Below are 26,592 nucleotides of genomic sequence, written 5' to 3'. Positions count from 1 at the left end.
TAATTTGCTTTCATTCTTCCTGACTTTGGTTCACAGTTAATACTGTAATACCTTAATAATGTAAATTATCATTATTACTCTTAGTGAGTTTACATTCTGTCGTAAACATATTGTGTTTTGGAGCAAACAGTCTGAAGGGAAAACAGAAGCTACCACTGACCACGGCAGACACTCAGTGTACAGTTGTTGGAGAGTTTTTAATTCAAGTTTACAGTCTTTTATGAGTCTTGTTTCTTTCAAACCCTCTCCTGTATTTGGAGTAATCATGTCCTGTTGTTCTGCCACATATTTCCCATTCCAACTCATTGCTTTTTTATATTTACAAGTGAATGCCCATCCCAGTCAAAGAGCACCTCAAACAAATTAATGCAAAATCCAGGAAGTGCACTTTAGTTTTTCGAATTGGATGAAGAAATGTTTCTGATTTCTTTTTGAGAACTGTTCCACTGAAAAGTTGAAGACCCTTGGATTAAGTTAGAGCCAGTAGATGGCAGTAATGCCACTCAATGGCTGTGAAATTCCAAAAGAGAAGAGCAAGAAGAAGCTTATCGACGTCCGCTGTCGGAACTTTTCAGTGTGACACACAGCGGAAGTAAATAATAAGACGCTTGCAGCAGCAGCAGGTTTGGACTCAGCTGGAGGACGGTGGTGTTGTCTGAGCTGAATATCTGAGTGTGAGCAGCAACAATGTCTTCAGCTCAGCATCTGAGAGAGTTTATCAGCCAGCGACTAACTGCTGCTGCTGAAGAAATATTCACAGAGTTTGAGAAAACCATCGTCCAGTACGAGGAAGAGATCGACCGCCAGCGCAGACTGCTGGATATCACCTGGAAACCCCAAATAAACTTAAACAGAATAGGTATATAAAACTGTGATGGGCTGGATGAACTCACACATGAATATGACTGATGGAGGATCCTGATCAGAGCTCTACGTTACATTTATTTCAGGCTCACAGAGAAAGTTACGGTGCAGCTGCGGCTATTTTTCAGACAGAAATAACATGAATGTGTTTAAAAGAATGAATGCATCTGTGTTTAAAAGCAGAAACATTTAGCTTTAGTGTATTTTTGATGTAGGTAGACCTGTTCTCTGACATTGAACTGGATCAGAGTCAACAAAACAGAAAAAAGCAGCCTGGTTAAAGGACACACCAACCTGTGGTGACATTGTTCATTCTGAACAGAACAAAGACGGTTTTTTTTGTCTCAAACTAACCATACAATACAATAACTCCATACAACAAACATTTTTCAGAAAGAAAAAGAAAAGAAAACATGATTCGGCTTCAGTAAATGATCTCTTTTCATCCTTTGTCCCTCCAGAAGTCACACAGGAACATGTATGTAAGAAGAAGGAGCTTCTTGCTGACCAGCAACTCTGTAACCAGGAGAGAAGCTCCAGTGTGGACCAGGAGGAGGCAGAACCTCAACAGATTAAAGAGGATGAGGAGGAACTCAGCACCAATCAGGATGGAGGGCAGCTTGTGATGAAGGAGGAGACTGATACTTTTATGGTGACTACCACTTATCACCACGGTGACGGAGGTGAAGCAGAACCAAACACTGACAGACTTATCTTTCATACCTGTTCTGAAGCAGAGAGTCAAAATCAGGAAGAAGGCAAGCATGTTGACTGTGAAGCAACTAGAGATGTAGAGACGAAGCCAGTGGACAGACATTACAGAAACAGAAGTCACAGTAATAACATAGACAAGCCTCTCATGTCGGGAAGTCAGTGTGATACAGACACAAGTAAAAAGTCTGTAAAATGTGATGTGTGTGGAAAAGCCTTTAGGGATAAGAATAGTATGGAGCATGCTAAGAAGTTGCATTCTTGTAAAATATGTGGTAAAAGCTTTTCTAAAAATAGTATTCTTTTGATCCATATGAGAACGCACACAGGTGAGAGGCCTTTTTCATGTAATATATGTGGGAAAAATTTCAGTACACGTGGTAATTTGTTGGTGCACATGAGAGTCCACACAGGTGAGAAGTTGTATTCTTGTGAAACATGTGGAAAAAGTTTCAGTCAAAATGGTACTTTGTTGAGACACCTGAGAGTCCACACAGGTGAGAAACTGTACTCTTGTAAAACATGCGGAAAAAGCTTCACTCAAAATAATTCTATGCTGAGACACATGAAAACACACACAAGTGAGAAACTGTATTCTTGTAAAACATGTGGGAAAAGCTTCACTCAGAACAATTCGTTGTTGGCCCACATGAGGATTCACACAGGTGAGACACTGTTCTCTTGTAAAACATGTGGGAAAAGTTTTACACGAAAAAGTGGTCTGTTGATCCATATGAGAATCCACACAGGTGAGAGGCCATTTTCATGTGGAACATGTGGGAAACAGTTCAGTCAGCGTGCTCATTTGTTGCCACACATGAGAATCCATACCGGGGAGCGACCGTATACTTGTGGAACATGTGGAAAAGATTTCAGTCGAAGAAGTTATTTGAGGATTCATTTCAAAGTCCACACAGGTGAAAAGATGTATTCTTGTGAAGTTTGTGGGAAAAGTTTTCGCTTCAAAGGTAGCTTGTCTACTCACATGAGAATTCATACTGGGGAAACCTCTGACACATTTGGAAAGTTGTAATTTGACTGTATTTCACCCATTTATAAAAGGGGTGTGTCTGGTGAAATTGTTGTTATGGCAACCAAATTTACATACAACATTTAATTTGAGAAAGGCAATTCAGAGTGCTTCAATTCAAGCGTACTTATGAAAAGAAAATAGGATGTTAAGATGAGAGGACAGAAACAATCCACTATGTTTTGTATTCCAGTCCTTTTTTTTTAAAGCAGTATTGAAATGCACATTAAATGAGTGTTAGAAATAAAACTGTTTATACTGGGGACAGAAATACTGGCTTTTTATCGTAAAGTTCAGCTAAATGTAAACCTGCTTTTTGACAGATTACATCCTCTGAACTGTGATTATATCTTGAGATCTTGCCAAATTTAGAAGAGTTAGTGTGTCCTGTGAGTTCTTGATACCTTGAAGTTTATATGTTCTAATTTCAAGTGTAATTTGACGTGGGATGCTCAGCCACTTGGGGAAGATATGACCTTCTTGTATGTTTGGTGTTAATAACTCATGTCAGATCCCCGTTTGGGAAAAAAACTACTTCTAAAGCCATGTTAGCAACCATGCTTCCTGCTTTGTAAGTGCATTTCAGGCATTTATTTCCTTTAATTATGTATCTTGTTCTAATAAGAGATGTTATGCCCTTTTTTTTTTAAAGTCGGCACACTTTTGTGAGGTCTTATGGAGATGTACGAGACAGGCTTTGCCTAAAATATCTATTGGTGGGAGCACAGTGGCTCTTCTCTCACCCCTACTGAAACAGCTCTCCTGAGAACAGCCTCTTGCTCACCCCGGCAGCCCCGAGGGAGGAAGAAAGAACAGAAAGTGAGTGACTATATCAGTTTAATTGACTCTGAAAAAGAAGGAACTCTCACAGATGTTCAACCAAGGCTTTAACTGCACATTGGTGAAGGATGTATTTATGTTTGTTTGCACGTTAGCTAAGGACACTCTGTCATGCTGGCTGTTGCTGAGAACACAGTATATAGCATACTGTGTTCACATACTTTACCAACCGGTGTGGAATGCAGTAACACAGACATAATGAAGCTGTTCCTCCAGTCAGACCAAAACACTCCAGCTCTACATATAGATACAGATAGTTACTCTATTGATCCCAGAGGGAAACAGGTTAGCAGTTAGCTGTAAGTTAGCAGTTAGCTGTAAGTTAGCAGCAAATGCTTTCTCACCAACAGTAATGGACCAAGCCGGAGATGAGCACAGCATAACTCGTAGTAATGCATGTGAACCGTTAATTACTGCGTTTAATTATTTTGGATATATTAACCTCATTAAACAGTTGTACCTGGAGACCTCCATCTTTATCAGAAACATGCCGATAATGTAACGTTAGCACAGCGAGAGTGAGGAGAGGACCGGTGTTGTGTTGGAAACACACCTTAAACACAGCTGCAGGTTGTCTGAGTTACAGAACGGAACCGTTCAGCTAGAAAGCTTCAGCTAACAAAGTAATGTGGGAACAATAATGTTCATCTTTCAGAAAGGAGCAGCAGGAACTCCTTAGAAACTTTGGAAAAAAAGGAGGCATATAAAGAAATGTCAGGGTTGTATTTGTGGGGAGTTTTTCACTTGCTGGTGACTTTAGACGCCCTATTAAATAATCTCAAGAGCAGAAAAAAGTGATTTTATGTCCCCTTTAAAGCTTAACCATAGTAAAAACAAGTGTTTGGAGACATTTTACCAGAAAAATTCTGGTAAAATGTAACTGAAATCAATCATTTACAATTGAACGGATGTTAAATTCGAACATTTATCTGTGAATGTTTTTTTCATTTCAAATGATTAATTTCCCAGATTTTTAAAGTAATCGATGTTCAACTTAACGAGCAGTTTCTGTTCTGCAGATTCTTCATGTTTGCCTGTTTTAACCTCAGTTCTATGTTGTCTTATCCGTTAAGAACATGTTTGATTTCAAGTTTCTGTTTTGTGATGCAACAACTTTCTGGTTTCAGGCTTTCGAGGAGACACTAAAAATGTGTTAAAGATTGTCAACATTATTTCTAAATAAACATCAGTTTTTAGATTTTTGTGCTGAGTTTGCTTTTTTTTTTACACATGAAAATATGAAACTTTGTGTTTATGAAATAGAGTCACAGCTCTTTAATATGCAGATCCATCGTTTTCACTGAACAGTGAACAGTTAATTCATGAGTCGCTGTATGGAAACATGTCGGCTATTTCTTTATTCATTTCTACAAAAACTGATTCAAATAAAAGGGGTGTAGTGGATTCAAAGTGAGAGAGTTGCTCGTGGAAGCTGTTGCTGTGGGTTTTTTTTTTTTTTTGGTTAAATGTAGCTACAGCAATCCAGATGTCATGATCATGATGACATTTCAGTCTTTCAGTCTAATTACTGTGTCATCGTGTCAGTAATGATGAAAGACTGAATGAATTAATTCATCTTTCTGAGGATGACCTGAATAACTTTTATCAATGTCACCATTTGACTTATTGATATCAAGAATCACTCTGAATGTTTCTGTTTCTTTCTTCTGGAACCAGAGAACATAATCATCTGTGAATGAAAAGCAGCACAACAGCCACATCTTCAGCTCGGTATTGAAAAGCTGCTCTGACAACATTCACAGCCCAATAAGCAGCACAGTGACAGCAGTGCAGTTGTGTTTGTGGGTCAGAGGAAATCTCCTGTTCCAGCATGTGATCCATAACAACCCATGTGAGTGAAGGACAGACTGCAGCACTGATAAAAATGTCCCTTTGAAATGAATTCACAGGCATCAGTGTGTCAGTGGAACTGAAGGTGAGCTGTTTGAGAGCTGAACACTGACAGCACTTTGTTTGCATGATGGAAACATGATGAAGAACAACATGACAAACTAAATCCGTCACGTCTGAAGACAGAGTGGGAAAAGAATGAAGGTCAGTAGAAATTCAGCTCCATTATTGAATGAAGTCAAACACGTTGAAGAGTTCAATCAGAGTTGAGGAGCTGTGTGGATTTGTAGTTGTGTATTTTCATCCCAGCTGTTCAACAACAGATAACAGTGTGTGTTACTAAATTCACCACCAAGCTGAATGTGTTTGTGGGAACATGAATGTTTTCTAGTCTTTCTGCATCATGTGACCCCATTTTCTTCATCTGCTGTCAGATTCAAATCAAGACCATGAAACCACACAGCAGCTTGAGCTGAGCTGTCAGTCAGCAGCAGCGGTCTTATCTGTGGGCCGCAGGGGCTGATGGGAGCTCTGAGGAGCTGTTAGAAAGCACGTGGCCCTGCTCTGATCTCACAGCTCGTCCTTGTTGGGCCTCGGCTGCATCAGAGCGCCACTTCTCCCCAGGTTCACCAGAGGAAACACCACTGCACAAAATGCTTTTCCTCCCAGCTGCTGCTCTGTGCTGTCTGTGTTCAGGTGAGTGTTTCCAGCCAATCAGGAGCCAACAAACTCCACCTGGAACAAACACTGTCACACTGACCTTCATCTGTCTGTCTGTGTCTCCACAGCGCTGGTTGCCATGGCAGCAGAGCTGATTCAGGACCAGTTAACACTGACCAGGAGAGTTGGTCAAAGTGTCTCCTTCAGCTGTGGGCGAACTGACCAGTGTGATGAAGATGATTATGTATACTGGTACCAGAAGAAAGAACCCGAAGCATTCAGAAGGATTCTTGTTCTTAACAAAAAAGATGGTCGTGTTGATAAATATTCAGATGTTCCTCAGAAAGATGATTTCTCGGCTGTGAATAAACAGAACGGCTGTGAGTTGCAGATACAGAAAGTTAAACTCGATCATTCAGCCACCTACTACTGCAGCTGTTGGAAGAGAGGCTCCACGGTGAGAAATGATCCCTGCAGCCTGTACAAAAACCTTCAGATGAACAGATGTCAAACAGTGTTTGTGACATGAAGAGAGCAGTAAGCTTCCTTTTTCACTGTATCTCATCAGAGTGCAAAGTTAGCAGGACTCAGAGTCAGAATTACCTCCATGATGGAAAAACGTGGCTCGATGTTGTGTTCACAGAAGAAAATAAATCAGGAATATAACAAAGCAAAAAACTGGATGAAAAGTCAGAAACAGATAATGACATAAAAAATGTGGAACCAGGAGCACATTAAGACACGTGAAGGTGTCGAGTCAGTTTATTAACCATTTGAATACCACGCCATCTTGGTAACTGCATCGGTCAAAATCTATATGATTGTCGTAAATCGCCCACCAGGACAACTCGGCGACTTTCTAAATGAACTCGACACCTTGCTCTCTTCTATCCCGGAACATGACTGTCCCATAATTGTCCTTGTTGACATGAACATCCACCTGGACAGTCCTAACTCTTCTGATTTTCTGACACTAATGCACTCGTTTGAGCTACAACTGCTCAGCAGTCCTCCGACCCATAAAGCTGGCAAAGTGCTCCATCTAATTTTCTCAAGAAACTGTGCCACAGAGGCCCTGTCTGTCACACCTCTGCATTTCTCTGACCACTGTTTCATTCAGTTCAGAGTGATTCTCCCGATAAGACCATCTGCTTCTACCCCTATGGTTTCCTTCTCTGCAACCTGTCGCCCACCCGCTTCTCCTCCGTTGTTGCCTCCGCTCTTCCAACCTCCAGCACATTCTCCTCCCTTCAGGTTAATGGTGCCACGGAGTCCCTTTGCTCTACTCTGAGCTTATCTCTGGATAGTCTGTGTCCTCTATCCACCAAACCCTCCCGATCCTCCCAGTCTCACCCCTGGCTTAATGATACTCTCCGAGCGTTGCGCACCAATCTCAGAGCTGCCGAAAGGAAATGGCACAAGTCAAAAGATCCTGCAGATCTAGCTAAACTCCAGGCGCTACTGTCATGATTCGCATCCAGTGTTACTGATGCAAAAAAGTCTTTCTCCATCAACAAGATTCATAGTACTACTGACACCCGGAAACTTTGTTCCACCTTCAAAACTCTACTTAATCCTCCACCTGCTACCAATCTAACATCAGACACCTTCGCCTCATTTTTTACTGACAAAGTGGCAGCTATAAGCAAACAGTTTACCGAACCTGTTACCACAAAATCTGCCTGCAGAAGTCCTACTGCATCATTTTCCTCATTTACCCCTCTGACTCAGAGCAGTGTGTCTAAACTTCTCACATGTAGCCGTCCTACTACATGCCCGCTGGACCCCGCCCCTACTAATCTTCTCCAATCCATTGCTCCTACTGTAACTGCAGCAGCATGTGATTAATGCTTCACTGACATCGGGCACATTTCCTACCACATTCAAGCAAGCTCAGGTTACACCGCTGCTCAAGAAACCTTCCCTCCCTCCAACTCATGTGGAGAATTATCGGCCGGTCTCTCTCCTCCCGTTTCTGTCTAAAATCATTGAAAAGGTCTTTAAGCAGGTCACCGATTACCTCTCACAGAACAACCTCCTTGACCCAAACCAATCTGGGTTTAAAAGTGGACACTCCACCGAAACGGCTCTGTTGGCTGTGACAGAAGCCTTAAAAGAAGCCAGAGCGACAGCTAAGTCCTCTGTACTCTGTCCTTTTGTCCATACTCTCTAGCATGGGCATCACAGGGAGAGCACACTCCTGGTTTGAATCATACCTCACTGGTCGGTCATTCAAAGTATCCTGGCTTGGTCACACTTCTGCAGCGCACCACCTCGCCACAGGGGTCCCCCAAGGCTCAGTACTGGGACCTCTTCTCTTTGCCATATCCACCAACTCACTGGGACAGATCATCCGATCACATGGCTTCTCATACCAATGTTATGCTGATGATACCCAGCTCTATCTGTCATTCCCACCTGACGACCACACGGTCTCAGCACGAATCTCAGACTGTCTCTCTGACATATCAACATGGATGAAAGCCCATCACCTCTAACTTAACCTCCCAAAAACTGAACTGCTTGTCTTCCCAGCTAAACCAACCACACACCACAGCATCTGTATCCAAACTGAATCCCCATCTCTTGCTCCATCAAAGGTTGCTAGAAACTTGGGTGTCATGATTGATGACCAACTAACCTTCAAAGATCACGTTACCTCGGTTTCTCGTTCGTGCCGCTTTGCATTACTAAACATAAGAAAGATCAGACCAAACCTGACCCAACATGCCCCCCAGCTCCTGGTGCAGGCCATGGTCATCTCCTGCCTTGACTCCTGCAACGCTCTCCTAACTGGTCTCCTAACTGGTCTCCAGCCTGTGAAACCTCTGCAGATGGTCTAGAACGCGGCGGTGCGTCTGGTCTTGGATCAGCCTAAAAGAACACGCCCCCCCTCTGTTCATTGAGCTCCTCTGGCTGCCCTTAGCATCAGGTTCAAGTCCCTGATGTTAGCTACAAAGAGCTTAATGGAACGGCTCCATCTACTTGAATGCTCTTGCAAAGGCTTCTGTCCCAACTGGGTCCCTCCGTTGGTCCCAGGATTGTCGTCTAGCAGCTCCTACACCACGCCTAAGACAATCCAAACTCTGTTCATGTGTCGTCCCACGATGGTGGAATGACCTACCGAGCGCTACCAGAACAGGGGCGTCCCTGTCTATCTTCAAGAAGCTCCTGAAAACCCAGCTCTTCAGAGAGCATCTCCTATCCCAGCACTTACCTTGTACTTCCCTCCCCCCTCTATCTCTGCACTTTATCTTTCTGCACTTCCTTCTATGCCTGCACCCTATCTCTACTCTGTCCCCTCTGACAGAGTCGGACTCCTGGGTTCCTTCTATGTAGCTTATTGTTAGCTTTTATAAAGCTGTTATATCTTCATTTGTAAGTCGCTTTGGATAAAAGCGTCTGATAAATACAGAAACATCCATGATTTAATGTCATCAGGACAGTCCAGCAAGGCTTTTAGAGGAGATGTGACTTCCTGTTTGAGGGGCAGGTACATTTTTAATCTGATTTCAGATGATCTTGTCCACCAAACAGCTGTGGAAGGGTTTACATCATGTAGGGTCACGTGCAGCAAACGCATTTCTGCTCTGACCAATGATGTGGCTGTTCCATAAGAGAGCAACATTTTGGAGTTCTTCCTGAAAGGCCAGCAAAGAGACGTGTTCCAAAACCACATATTCTGTATCCAAAAGCATATCCTTATCATACAGTATTTTCTCTCCTTTAAATACACTGATGTTTAAACAGGTAAAAAGACCCAGCTGCTTATCCAAGAAGTCACCGGTGAAATGATGCGAGTCCTTCAGTGTTTGAAAAAGGTTGATCCAGTACTGTGCACGGTGTTTCCTTAAGAAAGCTCTCTATCCGCTGGCTGTGGCTGCTGGATGCTAACATGAAGCAATTTCTAGCATAGCTGTCATTGCGATCAAGGCTCAAGGATCTTTGAATGTCTTCCATTGAACCATTCTCTGTCTCCATGTCTGCATGAATTCTGGATGCAGCCCCCCCTCTTTTCTCAACTTTTGAACTGAAATATCCAGCAATAAATTCAGGATTACTGTTTGTGGAGTTTGCATGAAGCCAAATAACCATCCTGGAAAACCCATCCACTGCCCCATTGGCACAAAGTCCACATGGCTTGAGTTCATCAGAAGAGTCCAAATGCCAAACACAGTTTGGTCCAGGATTGGGATGTAGCCGACGGCTGAGACCATGACGCTGTCTCTACTCAACATCTCAGAGATCCAGAACTTTCAGGAAATGTCTTCCTGTGTTCTGGGTGACAGCAAATCCCTCCTGTATGCATCTAAGGTGTTGTAGTTTGTATCCATGAAGTTCACCATATGTTTGCAGCTGTTCCAGAAGAAATAATGCAAGAATGTCCCTTTGGTTATTTCTTCTGCAAAGCCTCAGTGTCGACATCATCCTTCACAGTCCGAATGCTGATCACTATTCCATCAGCAGTGCTGAGTGAGAGCAAGGTTTCTTTATGCTTTAATCCCAGTGAAAAGTTTGTCTTAATAAGGGAATTAAATGTCCTCTATCTGCATCCATCAATGCAGGCAGTCGCTGGTTTTCTTATTCTCTCAAACTCTTCAACATTTAATGCTGGGACTCGTACCACTGCAGGTACATTCAGTAACACAGAACTGCGTTAAATCCATGTTAAATCCATGTATGCTCAGAGCTTCATGATATGACTTACTTTGTCACTCCTCAGTGTGCAGATTCATTCCTCCGGTAGATTTAGACTTCTTAAAAAGGCAAAAAGCGACTCCCTCTCCATCTTCTCCCTCCGTTCATTCAAGACTACAATCAGACATCCCGCGAGAAGGTGATGACGTTTCACTAGAACAACCTTTCTCGTTATAACAAGATATAAATCCCGTTATAACGAGATGCAGCTCCTTTATTTATTTCCTCGCTGCGTCAGCAATAAGCTTCCGTAGCTGGAGACAGGCAGGCTGAAAAATCCAGGGACAGAAACAGGTGAAAAACACACGAAGAAGTTCGGGACTGCAGAAGCAGAAGGCTGGAAACGCACAGGGAAAAACCTCTGAGCATCTGGCACTGGAGAGAGGAAAGACTGCCGCCTAAGTCGGGAGCAGCGCAGGTGAAGGGAATCAGTAATCTGCCTTCAAAGACAGCTTGGAGAACTCCAACATCTTAGAAAGACTGAGACCATGACACATCTGCCCAGCGGTTATACTGAGCTGCAGAATCACATGGAATCACTCGTCTACTGGCCGACTTCCTCACTGAATAACGCGGTCCAGACTTCTAAATGACTTATTTTCCCTGCTGCTGGTGTCCTGCTGGCGGCCAGCTCCAAATAACATGGATCACTTCCCATTTTTTGCCTCAGTGCCTGTCAGACATATTGCAAAGTTGAGCCAGAATCTGAGCCCCTGTTGTAGCTGCTTTCTGTTGCTGCTGCAGAGGAGCTTACATGCACATCCAGAGCAAAATGAAGAACATTTCAGGATAACACGTGGCTAAAAGAAGAGACCAGAACAGACAGTCATGTTGATCTGAACATGAGAGAAACACATCATGGAGCTGAAATATGATACTGCTTCATCATTTGGGCTGTTCAGCTCAGCTGACACATTCAACAGCAGACAGGTTTTTGTATCAGCCTCAATCACTGTGTGACGGAGGATGGTGGAGCAGGTTGTTCTTCATCTTTGGCTCTGGAACTAAACTGTATGTAACAGGTAAGAACAAACATTTATTTTCCTTCAGTTGTTTTATTGTAGAAGTTAAAATGTGTTTAAAGTCAGTTTCTGCTGCTTCAGGCTTTACATGTTAGTTTTTTCATCATTAGTAGAGAATTCATCATGCAGCCATTGTTCCAGAAGAAAAGCTCAATCATTGCTGAAAACATGTTGAAATCTCACTGAACAACTAAACTTATACTTTATTTCTGCAAATATTAGTGATGTTCCAAAGATTTAGGATCTGATCATCTCACTGATTCTGTCACATCTGTTGTTTTTGGAAGAAAAGATATTTGATGTTTTTCATAATTCAGCACGAGTTTGAAAATGTTTCTGAGAAATATTTTCATGTAAAATCATTAGAAGATAATTAATGAATGATTTTGAAATGTTCCATTTGTTCTTCTTATTTTTTAGATATATCCGTACATGAAGTTAAATAGAAGGTTAAAAGTGGATGAAAAATGATCAACAATAGAAGTGGAGTAAACAGCTGTTAATTAATCTTCATAGAAAACATTGGTGGACGTATAACGGCTCAAACTCACTTCGTTTTATTTTGCCTTTCTGATATAAATCTAAATAGTAAAGGAGAAAATCTGTTTTACAAAGTAGTTGGAGGCAAATATGAAGTCTGACTTAAAGCCCATATTTGACTTTAACATTAAAGCAGAACGCTACAATTAAAGTTCTACATGTTTTATATCACATTTGGGATTAAAGTTTGACCTGTTTGTACAGTTCAGTTGTATTTGTTTAAATCTCACGGAACAACTGAACTTAACTGTTAGTGATGTCACAGATATTTAGTTATTGATCATCTCAGTGATTCTGTTGGCTTGATCTTTATTACAGGAGATTTTATGTTAAATATTAGTTTTATATCTGTGTGCTTCTGTATTTTAAATCAATTCTAACTAAAAATAAGTCCATGAAACAATTACACGCTCAGATGTTTATCTTTTTCAGACAAAATATTGTTCTGGAAAATCAGCTAAAAAAAAAGAAGAGAAAATAACTGAAGATGAAACATGTTTGAAGGAAATTTTGCGCATATTTTAGTCAGAAAGTTAAATTTTGACAGACAATATGAGGCAACTTATTAAAGCACAAACGCTTCTGTTTGTATGTTTCAAGACTGATGAACAAAATGGAAAAATAAGAAGAAAAGTGTAATATTAAGAAATAAGTTTAATAAAAAGAAGAAAAGTATTTGGATGTAAATATGTAACACGTGTCAAATATGTCCTTTTAAAGTTAAATCATTCTATCATCATTAATTGGATCATAGATGTGATCGTTATAAATCTACGGAAACTTTTACACACATGAACTCTTTGTTGTATTTGTCTTTATTTAGAAAAGTTTAAACCGGCTGAAAAATCATTGAAAAAATCTGATTTGCTGTTTTCTGGTGATTAGACCAAAGCAAATGTTGGTGAAAATGAGATTTCCGTCCATCCATTTTCTATAGCCGCTCCATCCTATTCAGGGTTGGAGGGGCTGGAGTCTATCCCAGCTGCCACTGGGCGAGAGGTGGGGTACACCCTGGATGGGTCACCAGTTCATCACAGGGCCACAGATACATGATATTAAAGTGTCTGACATCATATTTCATTTCAAAGAGCAATAAAAGATGAAAGAAGTTGTGTAATAACTCAGTTTTATTGTAATAAACCACGTCCACCTGTTCCACACGGTGACATGAGGTGATGAGTGTGTTTGATATGAAGCTGAATACAGTGTATGTAGTGAACTTTGTGCTGTATTGATGAGGAGTTTAGTGATCAGAGTCCATGTAGTTTCCAGGATCAGACTGAATGCAGTGCAGTGCTGGAAGCTGCTGCTGACTGTGTGAATGTGTGTGTGTGCTGCTTGTTGCTGCTGTCAAACTTCAGATGAGCAGGTAGTGAAGCCCGTGGTGAGCGTGTACCCAGCAGCATCCAGAGTCCACCTGGAGGGGAAGAGCTCCCTGCTGTGTCTGGCCTCAGACATGTTTCCTCCTCTGGTCCAGTTCTCCTGGAAAAGACAGAAGAAGAACGGTGGTCTGGAGGAGCTGCCCCCTGCTGAGGGAGAGCAGCTGGAGCTCAGAGAGTCGGGACGCACCGCCGCCATCTTGCTGATCCGTCAGCAAGAGAACAGCTCGTATAAATACAGCTGCTACGTGGAGCACGAGGGGGGCACAGTGGAGGCCCAAACACAGCAAGGTAATGAAGGCTTGGTGACTGTGTTCAGCAGTGATTCAGCTTCATGCGGAGACGCTGTCAAAGAGAGCAGAGGAGCAGAGGACTGACATTTCTCACTGCAGCTCCAACATTTTCTGTTTCAGACGTTTCTCCTTGGCTTCTTCAGAGGTTCCAGAGACAAGTGAAGCTGCTGTGCCTGCTGTACACGGTGCTGATAGTGAAGAGTCTGGTGTACTGCTGTGGACTCTCTCTGCTGATGATCCTCAGAAACAAGGGACCGTCCACCAGCTGCACACATGCTGACTGACTGTTTTCTGCTCGCCTTTTCTCACCATCAAATCTCATCCATTCATCACTTTGATCAGTATTCACAAACCTTACTGAGGATGTGTTGCAGAAACTGAATGAAGCTGAATTATTAGCTGCCTTGTAGATATTTCAGCATTTAACAACATTTCTCTCTTTTTAATATTCTCTATATGCACAGTGTGGCTGCTTCTTCACATTTATTCACTTCAATATTCTCAATAAAGTGAAAAATAACCTTGTTGCTGTTTGTTTCTCTGCTTGTTTGCAGGTTAGGTATGTTGACAGCCATTTGACTGTGGTTTTAAGTCTCTTCCTCTCATTTCATTTGCTCTCTTTATTCCTCTCTTACCCTGTGAATAAATGAATAAATGAAGAAGTGATTGAGCTCAGTTCAGCTGTGTGGGTGGAGGGCTCAGTGGTAAAAAGGTTTCCAGAAAGCAGAGAAAAGACCAACAGCAGAGGGGGGGGGGGGGTTGATGAGTGTGTGCAGCAGCAGATATGAATCTGTTCTCAGTGGTTATTAGGACAAAAAAAAAACCTGACTTCCTTTCCTGCAGCTGTGTGGGTTTCTGCTCTGCAGCCTCCACACCGTTAGCTGTGGCTTTGCTCTTTAATGACACAACGACAGTTACCGTCTGTGTTCTTCATCTGTGAGAGAAACAGCTCAAACCATCAACTCAGAGCTGAGAAATGAGCCTTGATGGAACCAGAAACATCCTGCTTGTTTTACAACATGTTTGCAAAGGCAAAATAAAGTGAAACTGTTTCCTGTACGTGTTGTAAAATAAGAATCTACCTTTCCCACATGTTTAATGTTCTGTATCATGTTACAGACTTTTTCACTTAAATTCATTCAGGGACATTTAAATGATCATGATATACTTTAAAGATTTTTATTCTATTTGAGAAACTGACACTAAAATAAGCAACTGGAGAAAACTATCTCAGTGGGTTCATGCAATGGATGAGTTCATTTCTAATTCTGAAAATTAGTCCATTAACTTCCACTGGATTGAGGTCACAGAGGCAACAGGTCCAGGAGGGACACCCAGACATGCTGACACTCTCCAGCTCCTCCTGGGGGGTCCTGAGGCGTTCTCAGGCTGATTCATAATCCCTCCAGCCTGTTCTGGATCTGCACCGAGGCCTCCAACCAGAGGGAAGCGACCCCACAACTGCTAAAGAGAGGAAACCAAGAAGCATCTTAGTCATCTGTAAACGAGCTCAACTTAGTGCCGAGAATGTGGACACAGCTCTCTCTGTGTGACATCAGGTGAATGCAGCTTTACGGATAAAGTAACAAAGTTTGTTGTAAAGTAAGTGAAACAGATATATAAAGAGAATAAAAGGTGGAACTGAAAGCTATCTCACGCTCACCGGCGGAACTTTTCAGTGCGACACCCAGCGGAAGTAACTCCGCACACAAACAGCTAGCAGTTAGCTTAGCTTCTGCATTGACTCACACACGTTACTGGTGTTTTCTGAGCTGAATATCTGAGTGTGAGCAGCAACAATGTCTTCAGCTCAGCATCTGAGGGAGTTTATCAGCCAGCGACTAACTGCTGCTGCTGAAGAAATATTCTCAGAGTTTGAGAAAACCATCGTCCAGTACGAGGAAGAGATCGACCGCCAGCGCAGACTGCTGGATATCACCTGGAAACCCCGAATAAACTTACACCGAATAGGTATGAAACACTGTGATGGGCAGCAATCATTATCCTCAGTTCCCAAAGCATTAAAAAGTGTCATTAAAGTAAACGTGACTGGAACAACTTTTACTGAGTGTTGATGCATACATTTCTATGTTTGTTTATATTTTAGATATTTTTTAAATCCAAAGTTAGTGAAGAAATTGAATATGATTTCCTGTGTAATAAAGGTTTAAACACATTTGTCATTGGAAACATTGAAATACAGTTTGTGGGAGTATGATAAGCTTGGAGGTTTGTTCTAATTTTGTGTTAAGCTGTTCCATAATTTCTAACAGTGTTGGAGGGAGGTACGGGATATATACTGACTGATCAGATTTCTGCTTATTTGTACACCTACTTATCATTCATAAATGCTCTAGTGACCTCTAAATTGAACTTGATATCTCATTTGAATATAAGAGCAAAATGCTTGTATAGTAGTGCCTGGTTCTGGTTAAAACTGAATAATCTCAAAAAGGTTTTCCCGTAATCTGTTTAATATCTTATTTATTCTGTTCCTTGTCATCCTAGACCTCACACATCAACATGTCTATAAGGAAGAAGAAGTTCTCACTGATAGGTTTCACTATAACCAGAGGAGGAAGTGCAGTCTGAAGCAGGAGCCAGAACCTCCGAAGATTAAAGAAGAACAACAGGAACTCTGCACCAGCCAGGAGGGAGAGCAGCTTGTACTGAAGGAGGAATTCATTATTGGGACTTCCCCTCATGAAGAAAGTGACTTTAGTGAACCAGAACCAAACTACAACCACCTTTACTCTCATATCTCTCCATTATTTCAAAGTCGAAATCCAGACGGAAAAAAGCATCCAGACTCTGGACCAACTACAGATTTAGAGTTAAAGCCAAGGACAAGACAACCCAGAAATAGAAGTCACAGTTACAATGTTGACAACTCTCCTATGTCAGAGACTCTGTTCGGTGCTGACACATCTGGAAAGTCTATGAAATGTGAAGATTGTGGAAAAGCTTTTGGGGATAAGTTCAGTATTGAGAAACATTGCAGAATCCACACAGATGTGAAGCCTTATGCATGTGAAACATGTGGGAAAAGTTTCACTCATGATAGCCATTTGACTATCCACAACAGAATTCACACAGGTGTTAGGCCTTATGCTTGTAAAATATGTGGGAAAAGTTTCACTCAAAAAGGTAATCTATTGAACCACATGAGAACCCACACAGGTGAGAAGTTGCATTCTTGTGAAACATGTGGGAAAAGTTTCACTCAAAAAGGTAATCTATTGAACCACATTAGAACCCACACAGGTGAGAAGTTGCATTCTTGTGAAACATGTGGGAAAAGTTTCACTCAAAAAGGTAATCTATTGAACCACATGAGAACCCACACAGGTGAGAAGTTGCACTCTTGTGAAACATGTGGGAAAAGTTTTACTCTAAAAGGTAATCTATTGAACCACATGGGAACTCACACAGGTGAGAAGTTACATTCTTGTAAAACATGTGGGAAAAGTTTCACTCATGATAGCCATTTGACTATCCACAACAGAATTCACACAGGTGTTAGGCCTTATGCTTGTAAAATATGTGGGAAAAGTTTCACTCAAAAAGGTAATCTATTGAACCACATGAGAATTCACACAGGTGAGAAGTTACATTCTTGTAAAACATGTGGGAAAAGTTTCACTCATGATAGCCATTTGACTATCCACAACAGAATCCACACAGGTGTTAGGCCTTATGCTTGTAAAGCATGTGGGAAAAGTTTCACTCAAAAAGGTAATCTATTGAACCACATGAGAATTCACACAGGTGAGAAGCCTTTTTCATGTCGAATGTGTGGAAAGAATTTTAGTCAAAGAAGTAATTTGATCGTTCACATGAGAGGTCACACACCAAAGATGTTGTGTTCTTGAGAATGTTTTGGAAAGTTAGAATTTGACTCATGCTTCCCCCCAATAGTCACTAAGATTTAGCCATCAATAAAAATGTTGCTAAAAAAAATGCTAAAATTGGCTACATTTTTAAAAATTGGTTGGTTGATTGTGGGGAGGGGTGGATGCCTGTATTTTATCATAAAATTTCTGCATATACATCTGCTTTTATTTATTTTTACTAAATTAAAAGCTACAGAATATCTTAAATTTCCTCTCTGGCTCACTTTCACTTTCTTGTCAGCTTCTTTCTGGGTTCTTATTACTTAATTAGCTGCAGAGCTCCAATGCTCTCTGTGCTTAAAGCAGAGTGGTACTGCCATTCAGGGAAAGTAATTAATATTTGTTCAATAAGTTGCTTAGTTTCTGTTTTCTTAAAAGAAAAATAATGCTTGGATCTGGGAAAACAATCCAATTCGTCTGTGCATGACCACGTATCGATTCAGTGTGTGAGAGTAAAATTGTTACTGCAGCTCAAACAAAAAAAAATGTAGTCAAGGGCAGCCCTAAGTACAACTTTCACCATGTTACCCTTTTTAATTTTAATAATATTCCCTTTCTTTCTGTGAATAAAATATTTAATAACCTTCATGCTAAAAGGTGGTTCTTCATCCATGCAGACTACCATATTGCTACTGCAGACTACTGCAGCACCGTAGAGTCACTAAGAAGAGAAATTACAGGAGGATGTTTTATTTTTTTTACTTTCACATCATTTTAGGAATAAAGTGTGTTGAGAATAAAGTTTTTTTATATATATATATACATATATATATGTGTATATATATATATATATATGTATATATATATATATACATATATGTATATGTATATATATATATATATACATATATGTATATATATATATATATATATATATATATATATATATATATACATATATATATAAAAAACTTTATTATATATATATATATATGTATATATATATCATACATTAATAATAATTAATGTAACTGCAAGAAAACTTTTTGATTGACGCTTCAAAATTATCTGAAGAAGACTGTCAAGCTCCCATATTAGAATTTAATTATGTTAAATTTGGTGTTATAATGATGGACAGGGAGTTATTGACCAACAGCTTTTATAGCCAAGCAGCATATCAACAGATGTAATTTCTTAAATATCAAACCGCTGTTCTTAGCATTCATTAATCAGATTAATGACACTGAAACACAAAAACTAAACAAGCCTTGGACAATGTAAAAACATTAATTTTCTGTTTTGTCATGAGACTTTTGTATCTAATTTAATTTACCTAATTTGTTTATGTCTCAGTCTGTGGTCAGGGTTGTCAAGAAAGACGCAAACTTCTTTCTCCTGCCCCATACATCTAGTCCAGTAGGTGGCAGTACATGCACCTTTAAGCTGGTCCGCCAACCGGTAATAAACCACAGAAGAAGATTTCGGGCGGAAGTAAACAAAGCTGTGATTGTGTCGGCTTTATTGAGCTGGATGCAGGTACATGGTGGCTGTGTTGTGGTATTTTAGGGCAGTGTTTCAACAGTTGACTTAACAATGTCTTTACTTCGTTATTTAAGGGGATTTATCAGTGAGACAAGAACTGTAGAAGAAAACTCCAGACTCTGAAGAAACGATCTTCGGGTATGAGGACCGTCACCTGGAAACCTGAAATGCATTTACACACAACAGGTGAGTGAAATTCAGCTAACTGGTGATACTAAAAAAGAAATTAAGTGGTCTCTAAAATGTATTTACTCATAAATCACTCACTCCTTTTCCTGATGTTATATTTATGTATTTAGCAGAGGTCAAAGGGTCCTCTCCTGTATTCTATCACTTGTTTTCAGATGAATTTAATTGATTTATTGGTGCTATCTATGTCTGTTGGCTTCCTTCAAACTTTGGCAGTTTTGTGGTTTAAATTGAATTAAAAATAAAATCATATTTCTTCTCAGTGAGCTCAGAGACCACCTGCTTTTTAAAAAAATCATTTTTATAAAAAGTTTGATTTTTTTTTCTCTTAAATCCAGAAGCCGTGAATAAGGTTGAATGAAGTCCTTCTCATTAATTAGTGTTTTGTGAAAGCATTAAGATCAAACTGTGTAGATCAGGAAATTCTTCACAGAAATGTCCGTTTAATCAAAGCATTCTGCAGCCTGTGGTCCCAGTCTGCAGGTTACCCAACAACATATGAATGGATGCACTGCTAACTGAGCTAAAACTATGTTAGATAGTAAAAATGGAAGTAACGATGCCCTGATTTTCTACACACATTAATTTGTTTAAAATTCTTTTATTCATATTTACAGAGAAGCTTGGCCTCTGAAACCGTTGGTGGTTCAGAAATGACCAGCTCAGTCAGTAAAGAGCAGCTCAAATGAGGAGGAAGTTGCAAGCAAAGGTTTGGATAATCAGGAGCCTGTAATTAACCAACCAAATGTTCCTCAGAGCCTCTGGGTTTGCACCGGTACCAACTGTTAGCTCATCCGTCAGCACCACGGTTACATTTAGGGGTTTTCAGTAAGATTAAATGGAGCTGCGCTACGATTTGTCAGAGCTGAACATTATTCATAAAAATAATGTCTGCCTGGGACCACTCTGCATGCTTTCACACTTTGAGTGATGTCTGGTTCTGTAGAGTCCTCTCAATGGTTTAAAACTCCATTATTAGCTTGAATAACCCTTTTCTCTTGTTCCTTACAGACCTGCCACAGCAACATGTCTGTAAGGAGGAGGTTCCTGCCGACCTGCAGGTCTGTAAGCAGAACCGGGAGGCACCAGAACCACCGCAGATAAAAGAAGAACAGGAGGAACTCTACGTCTGTCAGGAGAGAAATCGGCTTGTTGTGAAAGAGGAGACTGAGATGGGGGTTCAGGGCCAGTCTGAATGTGCTGAAATATTCAGAGACTTCGGAAATGTTCAGTACAAAGAAGAATCTGATGGTCAGCACAGTCTGCAGGATCCTGAAACAAAGTTCCTCGTTATAGGTACGTAAAGCGGTTTAATGGTGCGACTGTGTGTGATCGACACAGAAAGAAAGAACCCAAACGTGTAATTTCCCACCACAGCCACCAAATGTTGAGCAGCTGTTTGCATGAAGTGCCAGTAACTGTGAATATGTGCTGCAGCTGCCGTCAGAGTTCGCATACAGGCGAGTGAGGTAAGGTTGGTCGGGTGTAAAGTACTGCTGATGTTAAAGGGGTAGATGCATGCAAATCATAGCAAATAAGAAGATTCGCTGCTGAATAAAACTCAATAGTGTAGAGGTATGATCTTCCTTCCATGTGTGAGACCTGGGTTCAAATCCCCTCCTGTGGGGGTCCTTAGGCAAGACCCCCTTACCCTACCTGTAAGTCACTTTGGATAAAAGTGTCAAATGCATGAAAATTCAGACATGTCGGAAGCCTTTAAAGCTAAAAATAACCAAAAGACACTTAAATGCAGCGATTTTCCCGTCTCAGCTGATAAACACCAGCTCCCACTTTGGCATGGCCCCACAGAGCCTGCCCTCTCTGGCCCTAACCCAGAAGGAGCCCCGATCAAACAAGACTCAAGCCCTGGGGGTGACAGCAGTTTGTTCTGGAAGAACTCCAGCAGGGACTTCTGTCATTTCCAGAGCTTAAGCAGGGTTTGATCGCAGCTCCCTCAGGGCGAGAGGCCCAACAGTAATGCTTAAAGCAGACAGTGTGGGCTTTGTTGTGAGGTGGTGTCATGGTGGAAGGGGGGATGTGGTCACCTGAGAGTTTTCCACACATAATCACGCAGTGTGGGCTTGCAAATGGTTATAACCACAATATATCCCCTCAGATTTGAACCCGCATCCCTTTGTCCCCACCAGACCCTCGGCTGCCGCATGTCTGGAAGGAGGTTTTGGTGTTTTCTGGCCAGCAGGAGATCAGTTCAAGTGTGGACCAGGAGGAATCAGAGCTTCTACAAATGAAAGAGGAACCGGAGCAGCTCGGCCCCAGTCAGGAGGGAGGGCCGCCTGCACTGAAGCAGGAGGCTGATGCGGGGCCATGTACAGAAATAAAGGTTTCTAAAGATACTGTCCAGTCTGAGGAAGAGATCGGCCATCAACGCAGGCTGGTGAAGATCATCAGGATGCCTGAGTTAAAGTTGCACAGAATAGGTATGTAACACTGGTCTTACACGTGCGCTTTCACTCCACCGGCTCACGCACAGCACTAACTCAGAGTCATGAGCTACTGCGTCTGATCTGGAAATAAAAGTTTAAACCGTAAGATTGAGCTCCAAAAACACAGCATCTATAGGACGATGATGAGAATAACTCGGGTCGCCTCTGGTTCAGACCACAGAACACATGGAGTCCGAGCCCCGGTCGGACAGTTTCTCTGATGCAGAACAGCGAGTTGGGCTGATATTGGGGGTCATTTTCCCAGTGGAGATGTTGGGCAGCATATAAGATGATAAAAAGATAAAAAGAAGTGCTGGACTTGTTCTGCTGGACTTGTTCTGCTGGACTTGTTCTGCTGGACCTGTTCTTCTGGACTTGTTCTGCTGGACTTGTTCTTCTGGACTTGTTCTGCTGGACTTGTTCTGCTGGACTTGTTCTTCTGGACTTGTTCTGCTGGACTTGTTCTTCTGGACTTGTTCTGCTGGACTTGTTCTGCTGGACTTGTTCTTCTGGACTTGTTCTTCTGGACTTGTTCTGCTGGACTTGTTCTTCTGGACTTGTTCTGCTGGACTTGTTCTGCTGGACCTGTTCTTCTGGACCTGTTCTGCTGGACTTGTTCTGCTGGACCTGTTCTTCTGGACTTGTTCTTCTGGACTTGTTCTGCTGGACTTGTTCTTCTGGACTTGTTCTTCTGGACTTGTTCTGCTGGACTTGTTCTGCTGGACTTGTTCTGCTGGACTTGTTCTGCTGGACCTGTTCTTCTGGACTTGTTCTTCTGGACTTGTTCTTCTGGACTTGTTCTGCTGGACTTGTTCTGCTGGACTTGTTCTGCTGGACTTGTTCTGCTGGACTTGTTCTGCTGCACCAAACATCTGTACCAGCTGCTGTCATTAGCAGAACTGGGTAAGGCTCCAGTGAAGCACGTTTGTGGCTCCCGCTGCGTTCATAGTTCAGTCAAAGCTGAAGCTTCGGTTGAATCTTTTGTTCCAGTCAGAGTTGATCTGAACCCGACGCTGTTCTCTTAAACGGGATTTAAATGAATCCGATTCTGTTACAGCTGAATGTTTCTGAAACATGAACTCAGACAAACCTTTGGCTGTATTCGAATGATGCAGCAGGTCGGACTGAGCCTGCCACAAGGGTCGGGCTCATCATCACTTCCTGTAAACGTCCCACGGACAAGACGTCATCTGGCAGCTCTGCTTCTGGTGTCAGACCGGTTTCATCTTTCCTGGTCTGAATCTGACCGGAGCATCGAGTTTAAAGCAGCCACAGATTGTACAGATGGAAGTCCGTGTTTTAGGGATTCAGATCAAAAACAGATGAGGAACAGAAACACAAATAAGACTTTTATTACGTAATCACACCATCGTCTGTGTCGGTTTCCTCTCCTTGTGTCGTGCAGCATCTTTTCTAAATGAACCTTTTTCCACACAGACCTCCCACAGACGCATATCAGGAAGGAGCAGGAGGTTCTGGAGAACCAGGACAGGAAGTCCAGTCTGGACCAGGAAGAGCCAAAGTCTCCAAAGATTAAAGAGGAACCTGAGGAGCTGTTTACCGAACCGGAGGGAGAGCAGCTTGTCCCGAAGCAGGAGACTGATTCAGTGTCGGTGACTCCCACTTATCGCCACAGTGAAGCAGAACCGGGCAGCGAGCTGCTTTCCCCCAGCAAACAGCCCGGAGCAGCTGGGAACACACAGCTGAAGCCCAGGAAAAGGCTGGAGACGAGCAGAAGTCGTAGGAACAGCGGCTCCCCCACATCCGAGCGTCTCTGTGACACGGGGAAAAGAGCTGTAACGTGTGCCATCTGTGGAAAAGCCTTCACCTTTCAGTCCCTAATGAAGAGACACCTCCGAACCCACACCAGCGCGAAGAGCTATTCCTGCACAGGGTGCAGGAAAGGGTTCAAGAGGAGGGACAGCTTGCTGGTGCACATGAGAAGCCACACCAGTGAGAAGCCGTATTACTGCAAACTGTGCAGGGTGGCCTTCGTTTACAGGGCCGCCCTGAAGGTCCACATGAGCTCCCACATGGGGGAGGAGTCCTCCCCCACGGGGGAGGAGTGGTCCACATGAGCTCCCACATGGGGGAGGAGTCCTAACCCATGGGGGAGGAGTCCTAACCCATGGGGGAGGCGTCCTAACCCATGGGGGAGGAGTGGTGCACATGAGCTCCCTAACCCTCCCCCGCCGAACACGGGCAGAAAGTTTGAGAATTATATCAGTTATTATGATAAAGAGCCTGGAGTTGAGTGAGAATCACACAGCTGATGAAACATTTTAATACTTCTAAAGTTACTGCTCTAAGACTTCATGAGAAAACGCATTTTAAAGGTTTTTTAGGATAATTTACGTACATAATGATGAAAATGATGTCTGCAGCCAACTTTCAGGTCATCAACATGTTCACAGGCTAAACTGGAGCTTGGGATCTAAGCCTCGGGGACAGTTACAGGAAGGACTCCATGAACTAAAGCTGAAGGATCCTGTTTTCCATCTTTGGCTTTTTCACCTAAAGTCTGTGGTTCAGGTAAAGCAAACATCTTAAATGTTGTTCCCACGCTATCGAACTGTTGGAGGTTACTCCATCAGGACCGAAGTCTACTTTTCTGTTCTGCCCTCACATGTCCTAACTTCACTTTGTAAGAAGCAAAGACACAAAGAGGCGAGTTCCATTCATTACATAATGAATGAGTAATAAAAACAGGTTTTCCTTTGAATTGAACGCTGCTTTTTAGCTGTTCCTGATAATAAACTGATTAATGAGTAACTTTGAGAGAGAAAATACTTTAAAAACCTGTGAAATCTGAGAATTTGATGCCCTTGCAGGGTGTGACGTACATAAAAAGGATTTAAATATGATTTAAATGACATGATTTAGCTGAAAATGTGTGTTAAACTCTGTCATTTGTTCTTGGTTAGCAGCAGTTTTAGCTGCTTGATGCTAAACTTTCTCAGATACTGATTAAATACTAATCTGACATCTTATAATCAGGTCGACACATCCGTGAAGGTAAAATGCTCTGAAACTCCAGCTTGATTTGGATGAATCTTTGATTAATCGTCTACATTTCTTCGGACTTCTTGTTACTAATTGCAAAATGACTCTTCTGTCTGAGGCTTCATATCAGCCGAAGGCAGAAGCAGCATCTCTTTATTATAACCTCTGAGTGCATGAAATCTCTTCTTCTTCCAAGGATCTACAGTCAGCTGTGTTCTATATTCAGGACAAGAGTAAATGTTTAACTGACACATATTTATCTGAACCTCAGAGGAGTCCTACTGTGAAAATTGTTGGATTGATACTAAGTGGTCTTTAACAACAGTTCTGCAGCTTTCTGTAACCTTTAAAGTGTCCTGATCAACAGTTCTGCAGCTTTCTGAAACCTTTAAAGTGTCCTGATCAATAGTTCTGCAGCTTTCTGAAACCTTTAAAGTGTCCTGATCAACAGTTCTGCAGCTTTCTGTAACCTTTAAAGTGTCCTGATCAACAGTTCTGCAGCTTTCTGAAACCTTTAAAGTGTCCTGATCAACAGTTCTGCAGCTTTCTGTAACCTTTAAAGTGTCCTGATCAATAGTTCTGCAGCTTTCTGTAACCTTTAAAGTGTCCTGATCAATAGTTCTGCAGCTTTCTGTAACCTTTAAAGTGTCCTGATCAACAGTTCTGCAGCTTTCTGAAACCTTTAAAGTGTCCTGATCAACAGTTCTGCAGCTTTCTGAAACCTTTAAAGTGTCCTGATCAACAGTTCTGCAGCTTTCTGAAACCTTTAAAGTGTCCTGATCAACAGTTCTGCAGCTTTCTGAAACCTTTAAAGTGTCCTGATCAACAGTTCTGCAGCTTTCTGAAACCTTTAAAGTGTCCTGATCAACAGTTCTGCAGCTTTCTGAAACCTTTAAAGTGTCCTGATCAACAGTTCTGCAGCTTTCTGAAACCTTTAAAGTGTCCTGATCAATAGTTCTGCAGCTTTCTGAAACCTTTAAAGTGTCCTGATCAACAGTTCTGCAGCTTTCTGTAACCTTTAAAGTGTCCTGATCAATAGTTCTGCAGCTTTCTGTGACCTTTAAAGTGTCCTGATCAATAGTTCTGCAGCTTTCTGAAACCTTTAAAGTGTCCTGATCAATAGTTCTGCAGCTTTCTGAAACCTTTAAAGTGTCCTGATCAACAGTTCTGCAGCTTTCTGAAACCTTTAAAGTGTCCTGATCAACAGTTCTGCAGCTTTCTGAAACCTTTAAAGTGTTCTGATCAATAGTTCTGCAGCTTTCTGAAACCTTTAAAGTGTCCTGATCAACAGTTCTGCAGCTTTCTGAAACCTTTAAAGTGTTCTGATCAATAGTTCTGCAGCTTTCTGAAGCTCTTTCACAGTTTTTCTTTGGACATTTTCTGCTTTTTCCTTCATCTTCAGTCCTTGTTCCTGAGCATTTTCAGTGTTTTTTCTTTGTTCAGCCACTTAACTCTGACCTTTGACCCATTCAGGCAGAAAAAAGGCTCCTAACTCAAGGGATGAACCAGTGTTGTGTCGACACAGAACAGACAACTTAGCAAAGAAGCCGTTTTAAACTGGATCTTTAGGCACTTTGTCACAAAGACACATCATTTGTTCCCATTTCTTTAGCTGCATCTATGAAAAACAGCAAAGAAAACACAGTTTGACAGACAGAAAATAGGATTTCTGCAGCAACAAGGTGATTCCCAA

General features: G+C 41.8%; 2 protein-coding genes across 2 annotated transcripts; both read left to right on the top strand.

The window, feature by feature from the left end:
- Positions 1-518: 518 nt before the first annotated feature.
- Positions 519-24,086, top strand: LOC140269112 (uncharacterized). The gene is made up of 7 exons (XM_072364135.1): positions 519-859; positions 16,397-17,754; positions 19,075-19,179; positions 19,359-19,449; positions 20,464-20,748; positions 21,600-21,890; positions 23,334-24,086. The coding sequence occupies exons 1-7, from the start codon at positions 688-690 to the stop codon at positions 23,972-23,974; spliced, it is 2,943 nt and encodes a 980-aa protein (XP_072220236.1). The 5' UTR covers positions 519-687; the 3' UTR covers positions 23,975-24,086.
- On the top strand, positions 909-14,412 carry LOC140269060 (uncharacterized). The gene is made up of 7 exons (XM_072364086.1): positions 909-969; positions 1,326-1,547; positions 5,813-5,992; positions 6,085-6,417; positions 11,641-11,676; positions 13,578-13,886; positions 14,009-14,412. The coding sequence occupies exons 1-7, from the start codon at positions 909-911 to the stop codon at positions 14,170-14,172; spliced, it is 1,305 nt and encodes a 434-aa protein (XP_072220187.1). The 3' UTR covers positions 14,173-14,412.
- Positions 24,087-26,592: the final 2,506 nt, after the last annotated feature.

This window comes from Leuresthes tenuis, unplaced genomic scaffold (genome assembly GCF_036924035.1).
Source record: "Leuresthes tenuis unplaced genomic scaffold, fLeuTen1.0.hap1 SCAF_14, whole genome shotgun sequence".
Classification (NCBI taxonomy): Eukaryota; Metazoa; Chordata; class Actinopteri; order Atheriniformes; family Atherinopsidae; genus Leuresthes; species Leuresthes tenuis.
This window is presented reverse-complemented; position numbering and strand designations above follow the sequence as displayed.